General features: G+C 25.0%; 3 protein-coding genes across 8 annotated transcripts in view; 2 read left to right on the top strand and 1 right to left on the bottom strand.

Annotated features, from left to right (window-relative positions):
* LOC107171704 (regulator of G protein signaling 11) overlaps positions 1–2,989 on the top strand; it is a 53,781-nt gene extending 50,792 nt beyond the window's left edge. For all 3 annotated transcript variants that reach the window (XM_089225215.1, XM_089225214.1, XM_089225216.1), the window contains one exon: positions 85–2,989. In XM_089225215.1, coding sequence (XP_089081341.1) covers positions 85–145 — 61 coding nt within the window. In that variant the 3' untranslated portion in view covers positions 146–2,989. The remainder of the gene's footprint in view (positions 1–84) is intronic.
* A 3,592-nt stretch (positions 2,990–6,581) lies between these two features.
* On the top strand, positions 6,582–9,237 carry LOC107173621 (protein-lysine N-methyltransferase EEF2KMT). Of its 2 annotated transcripts, XM_089227208.1 has the most exons (6): positions 6,584–6,896; positions 6,958–7,071; positions 8,159–8,362; positions 8,448–8,751; positions 8,809–8,946; positions 9,049–9,237. In XM_089227208.1, exons 1-6 carry the CDS (start codon positions 6,810–6,812, stop codon positions 9,177–9,179), a joined length of 978 nt encoding a protein of 325 aa, XP_089083334.1. In that variant the 5' UTR covers positions 6,584–6,809; the 3' UTR covers positions 9,180–9,237. The 2 variants fall into 2 exon arrangements, with proteins under 2 accessions (XP_089083335.1, XP_089083334.1); XM_089227209.1 differs by lacking the exon at positions 6,958–7,071 and having other exon boundaries at positions 6,582–6,896.
* LOC149055740 (TP53-regulated inhibitor of apoptosis 1-like) lies at positions 9,149–14,315 on the bottom strand. 3 transcript variants are annotated; one of them, XR_016191620.1, is made up of 5 exons: positions 14,097–14,290; positions 11,996–12,085; positions 11,772–11,922; positions 9,564–9,735; positions 9,149–9,365 (listed from the first exon to the last, which is right to left on the bottom strand). XR_016191620.1 is itself a non-coding variant. In XM_089227210.1 (4 exons), exons 2-4 carry the CDS (start codon positions 12,028–12,030, stop codon positions 9,276–9,278), a joined length of 276 nt encoding a protein of 91 aa, XP_089083336.1. In that variant the 5' UTR covers positions 12,031–12,085; positions 14,097–14,315; the 3' UTR covers positions 9,149–9,275. The 3 variants fall into 3 exon arrangements, 1 of the variants encoding a protein (XP_089083336.1); XR_016191621.1 differs by lacking the exon at positions 11,996–12,085 and having other exon boundaries at positions 14,097–14,285; XM_089227210.1 differs by lacking the exon at positions 9,564–9,735 and having other exon boundaries at positions 14,097–14,315.
* Between the last annotated feature and the right edge of the window lie 53 nt (positions 14,316–14,368).

Raw genomic sequence — 14,368 nt, 5'->3', positions numbered from 1 at the left:
GATTATTCACAAAATATACACAATCCATATTGTTTAATGGGGTTTTTGACGAATTACGAATTTTGGTTTTCTTTTTTTTTTCAGACACAACCAAGATAAAGGTGGCCGATTTTTAAAGGTATACGAGACCTACGGTTTTCTCTAAACGTTTTTCATCAACGCACTATTACCAAATTCTATTATACGTTGTGTAAATATATGCATACATTATATACTACTCCTCGTATATATTATTTATATATATAGTATAAATATATAATATATTACAAAATAAAATAGAGTTCTATCTTAATATATAAATAATATTTATTCATCGCTAAAGGAATGTTATTTTTTATTATATTAACTTATGCGCGTGATAAAATATTATGTAAAACTAAAATTAAAAAAATACCGTGTTGAATTTTTCAGACTCGGTATGTACGTTTAATGTTTGTTTAGTTTAATATATATATATATATATTATACTCCAACAAAAATCGTAATTTTTAAAATGTAATAGTTATAAGATTTACATATTATGCGATCGTAAAGTACCTATATTAATGATGCAATAAGCATTTCGATAAAATGCTGTACAACACACGACACGACGCAAGTACAACACACAACCAATATGGTAATTTATTCGATATATATAAATATATATATATATATACATGTGTCCGTACTTAAATATGTATATCTAACAGCTAAAACGTACATATGTATTTTATAATTAAGCCAATAATAATTAGTTACGAATTTAAATCGTATTGTACCTATTATATCTAATGATTTTTTTTTAGTATACTTTTTTCGAATAAACAATTTTATTAAGTAATAAACGATTACGTGTACAGCAATATCACAATTTATTTATTCTACTCGATTTAATTCGATGAATATAATACAGTAGATTCTTATTATGTCGAACGCCGATACCTCAAATTTTCACTATCCCAAACTAAATTTAAATCATCTTGAAATAACTATTAAGCCATGGGTGCACTCAGGGGAAGTGATATTTTGATTATTATTAATCGTTTTATCACTTGTAATAACAAAAAAACAGTATGAGGTGTGTTATCAGAGATTTTTACCTTTGCTCCGTTGGCGCCCTTCCATTCACTACCACTACAATAAAACTCTATATCTTGAACTTTGTTCCGTTCTCATTGCGATTCGACATAACGAGAGTTTACTATATTAGTGTATTCAATTAACGTAATATAAAAATGTCATCAAATTTCAATGCATTATATTCAAACATTTTTAGCTGGTACTTGTTTGTAAGAAATACATTTTTAAATCATAAATTTGTGACTAAAATTTTACAGCATAAAAGCGAGAATCAAAATTATTAACTCTTAACGAAAATGATATTTATATTATCCACGCGATTGCCAACACAAGTAATGAAAAGGTAGCAAATTATGTTTAATAATAAGTACCTCTATTACGATTATAGACACAAATAGTATTTTATCATGCTATTGTGCGAAACCATATAGATTTAATATAATATGATTGACTAAAACACTATTTATTAATGAATTGTAGTTTTCATTGGAACAAACGTTTATTTAGATAAAATTAAGATAGCGATCAAAAATATAAGTCTTTGATTCTTAAAATGTAGTCAAGCTAAAATAAAACCAAAAACTGAGTACAGTTGAGGTTGAGTAAATTGAGCCCATACTCATTTCAACTCTACTTAGTTTTAGATAATCAATTATTTGACAAACTCGAACACAAAAACATTTTAAATTTGATATTATAGCAATGCTTTTCGTATTATATTATTATATTCTTCGTGTTATTTAATGTTTTACCACGTTTTACGTGAAAAAAAAATCATGGGGAATTATTATATTATTATTATTATAGGTAGGTTTATTAGATTATTTACACTTATCACGAAACTCACAAAATATTGTGTAATAATATATTCTTACACTACGTTTTGGCTTATATTATCCAAAGTGATTTATTAAACATTTATTATATTCTATCTAATATATATTTAATAATTAGAGTTTTAGATTAATATTATTAATACTTTAATACTTAAACGTATGTTATTTTACTATCAAAATAATCAACTTTTTAATATATTAATATATTAATGTGTTAATTATACGAATATTATGCATCTACATACAATATGTATTTAATTAAGTTATTAGAATAAACAATATACTTTAGTAATAAGTGTTATATAGGTATAGCTTTTGTGTTTGAGTTCGTCAAATCACAAATTATTTCCAAATGAAGTATGTCAGACTCAAAACCTTTTTCGTCATATGTAATACAAAATTTCTTATACAAACTTATTTTGCTACGGATTCATACTATGGCATGTATTTTTAATTTATTTATTTAAAAAAAAAATGAATCATACAATTAAGTACCGGCGTTAAAATGTTATGGATTTGTGAATATAATAATCTGTAAAAAATAATTATTTATTTATTTAATATTTTGTTTACTAGTTAAACGGTTTTTATTTAGTAAATGTAAGTGCAAATATTTTATTATATACTATAATTTAAGTTAAAATTGTGATAAATTGGAATTTTTAAGATTCATGTTAGTTCATAGAAATAAATAACGTATTTATACCAAATAAAATATATTATATTATAAAATATAAATTTTTGTAATTCGCATACCATTTTAAATGGATTGATAGACACAAAATTGTGGTTGTTCAACAAATGTAAATTTAAAACTTAAACAAATCGTAATATGCACAAACAACATAGGTATGTTACTTAGGTTGCATATCTTTATGTAATCGTCAAAATATACAATGACATTCTATACGAAGTTTTAAATACCTAGCCTATTTACTATTTAGGAGGAAATATGTTTTATTTTAGTTTATATATTTATTAATGTCTTAGATTTAGTTACGATAGTGATCACTGATCATAGTTTGTAGGTATAATAACATATTGTACCTATCAACTTATTAAATAAATTTAAAAAAATACATATTGTGAAATTTTTGTTTTATTTTTATTTCATATAATATGTTCTTCGTCATTTTTTCTATATCTAAATTTTAGTATTACTATAATTGTCATTTTATTCAATACGTACCTACCTAATGTTCATTAATTCAATAAAATATGCTTTTGCAAAAACATAAAATGGTGTTAAATGTGAACGCAATCAAAATTCGCACAAATCTCTTATTTAAATATGTAAGCTAGCCATATATATTGATATAAGAAAAAAACCACATTGATTTGTAAAAGGAAATAAATATACACTAAAGCTGCATGTACACTTTATGTAAAACACATTAACAAATTGCAGTTGTTCCCAATTAGCATTAAGGCACAGACCACTACTAGAACTTAAATTGGACCAAAGACCCCATTTTTATATAATATACTACATAATATGATTAGGTATGTCTATGGAAGGAAGTTAAGAGTACGCCACACCCGTATGTGTTATCTAATCTCTATCTTACAAGTGCGTAACATAGCACATTTTATACTCAGCAGATCACGTTTAGCTCCGTTAGTTTAAAATTTAGAGTAAATTTACCTCTTATAAAAATTAAAGGTAACATTATTATATCAAAAACCTTTTATAATATTTTAATTTTGAAGCAAGTTATAAACTCTCATCCAAACGAACTTATAAAAAATATAGAGTTATTAACCATCTCTGGTAACTCCTCGTCGCTTTAAGCGAAAATGGTACAGGGACCTACTATATCCCCCCCCCAAAAAAAAAAAAAACGTAAGTGTCATCAGTGGCCAGTGGATGGCTTCTTCATTCAAATTTTTCATTCTCCCTTGTCATTAGCTCATACTCTTATTATTGTGTCGTTTGCGTATAAATTGTGTATATATATTAATAAAGAAAAAAAAGCGAGTTATAAGTATTTTTAAATTGTTTGTATATCTTAAAATACTCATAACTCACTTTAAAATTAAAATCTAATAAGAAGCCTATGAAAAGCTCTCGATAATAATGTTACCTTTAATTTTTATAAGAGGTCAATAATTCACTTTAAATTTTAAACTCACGTGATACACGCACGTCTTTTATTAATATGAAAATTAATACTCGAAATTTCTTTTTTTAATTTTGCATGAATATTTTTTAGACTTTTAAATATAATTGTTTTGAAAGTTTGGTAGGCAATACTAATATGTCGTGGCACTGTGGCAGTACTTAAGCGGGGCGGCAAAGCGGAGAATTTAATCAGGAAAGAGGAATAAAAAAAAATTTGTTGGGATCTATGAATCGATTCTTTTTAATAAAATACTAAATAAGTGCTAGGTTACTAAAACATAAAATATAATATAATATGATTATTAAGCTAATGAGTTTATGATTTCCATCTAAAATAATGCATGATGTTCATTTAAATGCATTATTGTTATAGTGCATTTTTTTTAAATAGTGGGTACTTATTTAAAATGTTATAAATACTTAATAAAAGTCAAATTTGTCAGTTTTTTAAATCTTTTGTCAACTAATTTTTATATCGTTTGTTTTATGAGATAGTTAAATTTAAAAAAAAATAATTTCTAGCCAATAACAAATGTGAACTTATGCAAAAATATTTTATGAATTATGAGATAGATATTTAACACTTCTAACACATAAATATTTTTTTGACTAGTGGGCCCCAAAAAAAATGTTGTACTTTGCCCTAATTTTATAAAAACAGGCCCAGGCTAAATGTGATCTGCTGCAGAGCGTACAATTTGCTATGTTCGCACTTGTAAGACGAAGAGTCGAAGACAACACATGCGGGTATCACGTTCTTTATAATATTTATTGGAACTCATTCATAATATTTTTTCAATTTCCAAAAAAAGTGAAATAATTCATAATTATACAATATAATTAAGTAATGTATAATTTATAATTTCTTAAGATGTTATACTGACGTCAAAATGTATACTTAGAATCGAGATCTTAATACCTATACCTAACAATTATAACCAAAAGAACCAGGTACTTGGTGACATGAACATTATTTTATTATGTTATGGACAATGCCCAGCGTGCCCTCCCCTCGACGAAATTCAGGTCTAAGTATGCCACTGGCCATGCGCAAAGTTATGCTGCAGGATCGTAATAAAAACCTGTAGCGTCGCCGGCAGAAAACCAAATAGCGCCTCCTCATCCAATTTTTTTTCTACTGACATAAAATGCTCATTATTTAAAAAAATAAACGCTCTTCCTCTTTATTTTATTTTTTTGCCATCATTCGATGAAATTGCACATTTCGTATTGATAACATCAATATAATATAATATAATATAATATAATAATAATAATCAATATAATATAATATTTACGCCCATGGAAAAAGCGCAAAAGCCCTCTTGCCAGTGCATAGCTACGGCCCTGACGTTATGTTGTAATTATTATTAGTATGTCAAGGGAAAAAATGATCCCAAAATCTCAAGTTCATAATATAGTGTATTACTGTATTGTGTATAATATATTATACAACAAAATATTATATAGCTATGCAGTGGCGTAATTTGGCCATGTTTGTGGGGGGGGGGGATAAAATGTTTTAACATTTTACCTATACCACCCCCCTCATGAAAAAAAAATAAAAAGTATTTATTATAAGCACCTTTCAGAATTCAGAGCAATATATTTATGTACACATGAGACATGGAATAAATTCCGATTAAGTGTACAAATAGATAAGTTTATTTTTAGTTCAATAGGACTACGGAAAAATGGTAGGATAGGATAAGATAGGATAGATATGACAATGGTCTTTAATCTAGATAAAATAATCTGATAATCGTCGAGCGTCGTCGATCCACGATAAAATAAAACTTTACTGCTCGGTGGTTTATTTTTTTTTTTTACACAATGCATAAACAAACTCAAAACATGCACAAAACATATTGCAATAATGATACTTATAAACTTGCGTGGCTGCATTTAAACGAACTAGGTAGGTACCTACGAAGTATTTATGTACAACTAGCATAAAGGATTTGTTTTATTTTGTATTATTTCTAATAGAAATAATACTAGAAATAATTATAGAAATTTTCTATAAAGTATAAAATTGACTATTTTAAGACTATTTATAATAATATTAATTCACCGAGGTATTTGATTTCAATATAATATATACAGGGGTTAAAGTGGGGGGGACGCAGGAGGACTCAGCCTCCTTACCTCTGACGGCGGTTAAAAAGCGTCCCCTTTAACAAATTAGGATTTTATACATTAGACATTATACATAAAATTATATATGGAACGCTTAAAACATTTTGGAAACATTAGTCCCCTCTGGAATTTTTTCCCACTTTAACCTCTGAATATATATATATATATATAAAATTATAATAATATTATTAGATAAAGAAGTACATAGGTGAATGTAGTTAACCAGTCTTAAAAAAAAAAATTAATGGGGGGGGGGGATATGACACCCAAATCCCCCCCCCCCCGTAATTACGCCACTGTAGCTGTGCATAATCCATACCATGACAAAAATATAATGTCGTACATGATATCAACAATTACAGAGTCGTATCAAAGCAAAACCATGATAGCAGTTTTGATAAACACAACTCGTATCTACTATTTTTTTTATGAAATGAACGATAAGATATAAGTACAAACTATAAGCATTAAGTAATAACATGAGTAAAAAGTATTCAACTTATGATTTGTAATTTAAAATATAGAACTTAAAGATCCAAACTAGGCATTATAGACGTTTTGAACATAAAAAAGTTGTTATTGTTTAATTAGTCAACTTTCCTTCAACCAAATAACCAATTTAATAAACACTGATCAGCCGGCCATCCAAAATGGGGATTACAATGGTTGACTGCTTGAATAATGACATGATTAGACAATTTATGTGTGGAATGCCACTTGCAGCAGTTAACTTCAAAGTAAAAATATAAATTGATTAATTAATCATTTGATTCTATGACTTAATTTTTTATTTTACAGAATATAACAAAAGAAGTTGATTTTATATTAATGATCCTGTCACATACAATGTTACAAAAATACCCATTGAAAACTTTGTATATCACTAGATTTTTGAAAGCAATTATTAGTCAAGTATGGAATAATAAATAATATGAATAACTACCTTAATTCTTATTATCATAACCTCATTTCTGATAAAATGTTGATTTTCGATAATGTCTTGGTTTAAATGATTAGTTCTTAATCATAAACAAAAAATTGTTATTTTTTTCTTCAAAAATAAACTATTTACTCAATTTTTGGTTTGAATTAATTTTTTTAAATTTGGTAGAGAATTATTATTTTTATTCTTAAATAATCTGAAGCTTTTGATATGTATAATCTTGAGCAGCACAAGTATTTGGTAAAGCTCAACCAAAAGGATTTTTTTTCTACATAATTCTTTACAAACAATCAACACATTTATAGATCAATTTGACAAAATCAGCTGAATAAGATTGCTAGAGTAGTCTAATACATCATTGTGTGTAAAATTTAGATTAAAGAGACTAACTTGACACGCATTATTGAAATGTGTTATGTGTGCATCTTTAATTTTCAATTATACCTTGCTTTTTAATGTGTTTTTTTGTCTATGTCGTATATTTGTAAAATGTCTTTTAAATTTTTTGAAAATTATTTCTTGTTTTTTGGGGTAAATACTTTTTGTTCATACCCATAAAAAAATGGTTTATTTTGCAAAATAATCAATTAATTTAGAGAATTTTGGTTATTTTCTAATTCCTTGATCATATATTATGAATTTTGGAAACAAACTAATGTCATCTCTTAAACATTAATGATAAGCATTTTTTAAATATTGTTTTTGACAGCTGGATGTGCTAAAATATAAGCAAATGAAATCCATCATGAAGTATAAACACATCCCATGATAAATTATTATAAAGCAATATTAGCTGTTTTACTAATTGTTCTAACAAGTCTTCCAAGATCTTCAAATTCCACTATGAAATCAAATTTCTTTGAATTTTTCATGATATTGCTCATTTTGGTCAGTAATGTATTGGTAAATACTGATTCTATAAATTAGCATATTTCATAAAATTAATGTATTCATTATTTTTTTTTATTTACTTTTAATGAATGGTGAATTACCATATATTTGTGTTGTGTATTAAATACATTATATAATACTTAGTTTTTATTAATTACTTTTCAGATGGAAAATAGCGGAAACGAATTGTGTGATGAATTATATTTAAAGTATGTTGAGCTCATCCAAAATGAATCAAATGAAGGACCTTTTTATAAACATTATGTACTTGGTAATAATATTAATAATGAGTTAACTGAATCTGTCATAACCATTCAAGAAAGTACCAGTATTGTTTCACAAGGAACTACAGGACTTTGCACTTGGCAGGTCAGATTTTAAAAATTATTTAGTGAATGTATTGCTAGTAAATGTATCTATTGTATTACTTAAATAGCTATTACATTTCTTTTAGGCAGGTATAGCACTTAGCTGTTGGTGTTTGAAAAACCAAGATATACTCAAAGACAAATTCGTCATCGAATTAGGTTGTGGAACAGGGTTGAGTGGAATAAGCGCATGTTTAAATTGTAGCCCAAGTGAATATTGGTTTACAGACTGTCATTCAGCTGTTTTAAACACCTTAAAACACAATTTACAAATTAATGAAACACATCATAAATTTAATTGTAAATATGATGTAGTTCAATTGTCCTGGAATGATATAGAGGATTTGAAAATGTTTGAAAACAAAAAACCAGATTTGGTTCTAGCGGCTGGTAATTTGATTACAAAATCTTGCATACATGTGATGATTTATAATGAATTATTTTAAGATGTGATATTTGATGATACCATGTTTGAACCATTGTGTAGTTCGTTGAGATATTTTACAATCAATAATACAACCGAAATAATACTGTTTTGTACATTGAGAAACTTAGAAACATTCACAAAATTCCTTTCAACCCTAAGTAAGAAAATGTTGATATTTATATATTTTTAAAATAAGTTAAAATAATTATAAATTATATAGTAGTAATATTAAGTAATTTTAACTATTTATTTTTTTTCAGAAAATTACGACCTACTGTATACTCAAAGCGTTTTACCAGACAATTACTCAATTGTTTTACAACAAGATTGTCCAATACATATAATAAATATAAAACAAAATTCAGTCATGTCTAAATATAATTTATTATAGTTAATTATAAATCATTGGTACAATGATTATATTAAAATAAATATTTATTTGAACTTTACACCACCACCACACATACTGATCTGAAAATACGACATTTTATTCATTTTTAAATGGTTCATAATTAGAACTAATTTTTGGATATCGTCTGCCTTCTCCAATAACAATATCTTTTTCTTTCATTGTTTTCTGGAATTATAAATCAATATTGAATGTTAAAAAAAATATATTACACAAATACTCTAGAAATCAATGAAATTTTGAAAAAGAATATAACTACTATAGACCCTAGTGTTCTACACTATAAAACTAGGGTTAAGATATGGTAGCATTTTCCATATTGGGTCCAAAAGATAGTTAAGTAGGTTAAAAATCTATTACACTTACATATTTATTTGGTTTTAGGATATATTTTTTTATAAATATGTATAAGTATTATTATAGTATAAATCCAAAATGCCACATTTTATTTGTTTTTATGTGGTTCATAATTGGAACTAATTTTTGGACTAAATGGTCTGAATTCTCCAATATCAATGTCTTTTTCTTTCATCACTTTCTGAAATAATAAAACAATATTCTATGTAAGAAAAGTTGGACGAGTTGAATAGATTAATGTTATAAATAAACAATACTATAAAAGTATAAAATTAACCCAAATGTTTTGAAAATGTCATTGTATATACAATATATAATTATAATATAACTTAAAGGTTCAGATCCTTGCAAATAATTTTTGAATTATAACAATAAGAATTGTAATCATTATTGTTGAAATATCTAATTTCTAAAATATGTGAACTTCAAATACTTATAAAAAAAAGTGTCTTTAATATTTTTAAATAGCTATAATAACAAAGTTTGAGAACTGTAGTATTACATTTTAAAACTTTTTGACTGAGCAAAAAATGTTCCAACATATTATTTATGGAAAAAAAATTGATAATGTAAAATATTTATTAATAGTTCAAAAAGTTTAAACCATGTAAAAAAATAAATACATTTTGTTCAAATTTTAAGTATCTATAGTAATTCATTTTTTTTATTACAACAAAATAGGAAAAACATTTTTATGGAAAACTGTATAAAAAAAAATGTTTGTTTTTCTGAGTTATCAAAAAATTACTAGCAATTTACTTTAAACCCTATAAAAGCAGCTAGATTCGTTTTACTCCTAGAAAAGATATTGAAGTTTAAAATCAGAGAATTTTTTTTTACTAAAGAAATTTCTTTGACGAAAAAAAAAAGAACAAACATGATCGTAAAATCAATACATTCATTGTTTTACTTAAAACCTAAAATTATAAAAAAACAGAATACTCTATTCTAGAAATCAATCAAAAATAAAGCGATAATAGATTAATTTCTAAGGTTAGGTATTCAGTAGAGTTTCTCATATTTTTTTTTTATGAGCCCAAAAGATAAGAAATCAGATAAAAAAATTGTTCACTTGCTGGTGATAACATTTTTTTCTTTTCATTTATTAAATTTTATTGTTTCAAAATTTTTTTTGTTTTTACAAATGTTTTAACCCTAGATCACACGCATTAAAAATATTGTTGACCGTGTATTAAAATATTTCAATTAAAACTCGATAAATTGAAATAATCATAATTTTATTGATTTTAAATAATGTTTAAATCAAAAATTTTAAAATTAAAATGTATTAATTTAAAAACTAATAATTTTAAATCACTTTATTGATTATTGACATAATATAAACAAATTAAACTTCGTAGTTACACACAGTATGGCAAACCAATGTCAACTAGTAAAAATCTTGCCAGTCTCAATGAAAATAAAATATTCATTTACGTTTTATAGATAGAAAATAATGTCTTATCGGTGATAAGAGATTTTCAAAAAACCCATATTTTGAGTTTTCATAAAATTAAATTGTGTATTAATGTCACATTATAGCACTCACATGGTCTTTTAGACTGTATATTGATAGGTAGTGAACTTTGAACCCTTCTATAGTACAGGCATCAAATCATAAACAGTCTGGAGTTATATCTAATTTTAGTTTATCATCTAATTAGAAGGTAACTAGATTGAGTTAGGTTAATATTTCGTATTTTTGAAACAATGAACAAAATTCTAAAAGCCCGGTCATTTTGACCGTGAAGCGTGTGCTTTAGGGTTGAATAAGTATAAGTTTTATTATTTTAATTTTGAAAATTTTTGAAATTTTGAATATCACTGTTTTAACATTTTTAGGTCATATCAATCAGTTAAACAATTTGGTTTTGTTACAGAAAACTAAGAAAATAATAAACATTAAATTATAATTACATTTTTGCTGTACATCACTACATCAGTATACTTTTGAAGACATTTTTCATAGTTTTTTAACCATATAATTCTAACTATAAAGTATAAGATAATATTGATAAGTCTAATTTAAATATAAATGTAATTGTGTTGAAAATTATACAGCTTATAACCGAGCTGCTAATGTCGAATATATTTAATATTTTTTGAGCATTAAATAAAAATATAAAAAATAAATCCTATTGCTAATAAACTTTTTATACTATTAATAATAGATATTGGAAGATATATAATGGTATAAAACAATTAATTATAATTTACCTTGACACAGCTTGTGTAGTTCTTCAAAAGTTCTGAACATACAGAATCGTCGTTACTTCCTTTAAGAAATTTATCTCTGAACCAAGTATTAAAACACTTGTCATATTCGCTTTTAAGAGATTTGCATTCATCCATAGAATTTGACTCATTCCTATAATATAATTTAAATTAAATAAATTTCCTTTAGGCCAACTATGTACTGATCAAATGTTTCATTAATTAACTTGGTGAGTGTCCGATTGAAACATAGTGAATTCATTAAGAGGTAGCATGCTTTAAAAGTAAAATTTAATCCACTGTTAGAAAAACAATCACTATAAATAAAATGTATTTTAAAATTAAAACATGAAATCAAAATGTTATGCTAATGTAATTTATTTTTGATAACATATCTATTGAACACTACACTTAAAATTGATCAATAATTTTCTTTTATTACCATTAAGAAAATATGAACATACTAGCTGATCCCCATGCACTTTGTTGTCAGTTAAAAATACCGATTATATATGATTCAACATTTTTTGTTAATTCATTGTTTATACCTGGCTAGTCATAATCAAAACTACAGTGGATTTACCCTATCTTAATCTCTATAAAAGATTTTTAACACAGGACTAAAAGTAAATTCAATCATATTTTATTTCATTTTTAGCTTTGTAAAGTTGAAACAATTTTTAAAATTGGTACTTAGTAACAAATTGCTAATTTCTTATTCTTCCTTACTAAATAGTGTAGCCAATAGCAACCATTTAATACACAAAAATATATTTAATATTAAAATAAAGGGCAACTTATCAAGATAAAATATATCCTATAGATTCATAGGATTGTGTAGCTTTCTGATAGTAAAAAATTTTAATATCAGATAAATAGTTCTAGACATTAAACCGAATAAACAAAAAATTTGTCTTCTTTATATTATATAACCCTTTTAATCCCTGTAGGGTTTAAATTTTGAAAAATCCTTTCTAAGTGGGTGTCTACAGTGCTTAAGAAACCTCTGGACAAAATTTCAAGTTTATAGACCCAGCACTTTGATGAGTGAATAGAGATGATTTCCTAAATGTATATAGATTACTAGGTATAAATGTTTATCATCATGTATAAAATATACAAATTGCATTAGCCATTAGAAATTGTAGATTGGATATTGCATTTACATTAAATTACTATCAAAGAAAACATTTGTTTTATAGATGAATAATGCAAATAATGTAGTTACTTAATTAAACATAATATAACATACGGATAGGTTAACCTATATTATTATTAATAACAATTCTTAATACTAATAAACTATAATATATCATTGTATCATTTAATATTTATTTTAAATCCTAAATCAGAAGTGAGCAATTATGATAATCAAAATTAAACTCCAAACTAAGTTTGTGATTTTTCAAAAAAATAATGTATTGGCTTGTCAGTATTTATTTTACTACAATCTACAGACTTATTTGTACACATAAGTATTCATAATTTCATAGTCTAGGGGGTTAATTGATTTTTAATTGATTTATCATCAAGTGTATGCTGTATAAATGTAATATCACAGATAATTCATCACTCAAACTATTTTCCGTGTGATAAAACATTTTTCCACAATAATATTTTTTTTAATGCAACCGACTATGAATTGTTTTCATTAGGAAAGAATAAATTTCCAAATATTTCCATGAATTTAATAAATCAAAAATGTATAATTTTGATAATTGTCAATTTGAAACAAATATTATAATAATCTTAATATTTCACAAAAACCTATAGCAAATATAAATTATAATTCTGTATTATGTACAATAAAATAGATCAGCAAATATTAATATCTAGGTATTTGATAAAATAAAATGTATTAGTATGTATTATATGAATAAATAAGGAGCACTTTCTAATGTTTAAAATTAATTAAGTAAAAATATGATAAATTAATGATTTTCTAAAAAAATTAATTAAAAATCAATAAAATAAAAACGGATTGATATTTCAAATATTGCTTTAAGAAAAAAATGTAATTTTAAATTTTTAAAAATAGAAAAAACGCTAACGGCCCATAGTTGTCAAAGCGAAAATTTTTGTAAATTTCAAGACCAATAAAAAAAAAATAATGGTTAATAACAATTGTTTTATGACTGTTAAAAATATATAAGATTTATAAATTAAAAAATATTATGTCAAAGAATGCCTACAACATAGTTAATTTCAAATTATAATTTGATAATCACATTTATTAGTCAAAGAATCATATTAAACATTGTATTATATTTGAGTTAACTAGTTTGTGTAAATGAAGTTAAATAAAAAGCAAATAATTAACTAACTCACCCAATTGGGTTGAAAATATCAACAGACTTTTTTTTGGAAACGTAAAGAGAAATTGTTCAGTCTCTACTTCTCTAAGATAATTAACGTTTGATTAAGACACTTGTATTTTAATTAATAAAACATTAATTGAGTAACGTAGATACTAGATATTATTGAATTAGTGAATTTTAAATTTTTCTTTTTTCATTAAATTGATAACCAGGAACCACAATTATTGTGGGCACAATATAAGATATTATCTTAAATCTAAGGTTATCATAATGCCTGTTTTA

The sequence above is a fragment of the Diuraphis noxia genome, unplaced genomic scaffold, assembly GCF_037042655.1.
Source record: "Diuraphis noxia isolate RWA-SAM2 unplaced genomic scaffold, SU_Dnox_SAM2 contig0004, whole genome shotgun sequence".
Classification (NCBI taxonomy): Eukaryota; Metazoa; Arthropoda; class Insecta; order Hemiptera; family Aphididae; genus Diuraphis; species Diuraphis noxia.
This window is presented reverse-complemented; position numbering and strand designations above follow the sequence as displayed.

Excerpts from the sequence above, each read along its gene's own strand:
- LOC107173621 (XM_089227208.1), top strand. The coding sequence starts at position 6,810 with ATGGGGATTACAATGGTTGACTGCTTGAATAATGACATGATTAGACAA. Across the intron at positions 6,897-6,957 it reads TTGCAGCAGTTAACTTCAAA|AATATAACAAAAGAAGTTGA; the intron begins GTAAAAATATAA and ends TTTATTTTACAG. Across the intron at positions 7,072-8,158 it reads TGAAAGCAATTATTAGTCAA|ATGGAAAATAGCGGAAACGA; the intron begins GTATGGAATAAT and ends ATTACTTTTCAG.
- LOC149055740 (XM_089227210.1), bottom strand. The coding sequence starts at position 12,030 with ATGAATTCACTATGTTTCAATCGGACACTCACCAA. Across the intron at positions 11,923-11,995 it reads TTCAATCGGACACTCACCAA|GAATGAGTCAAATTCTATGG; the intron begins GTTAATTAATGA and ends ATTATATTATAG. Across the intron at positions 9,366-11,771 it reads ACTACACAAGCTGTGTCAAG|AAAACAATGAAAGAAAAAGA; the intron begins GTAAATTATAAT and ends TTATAATTCCAG.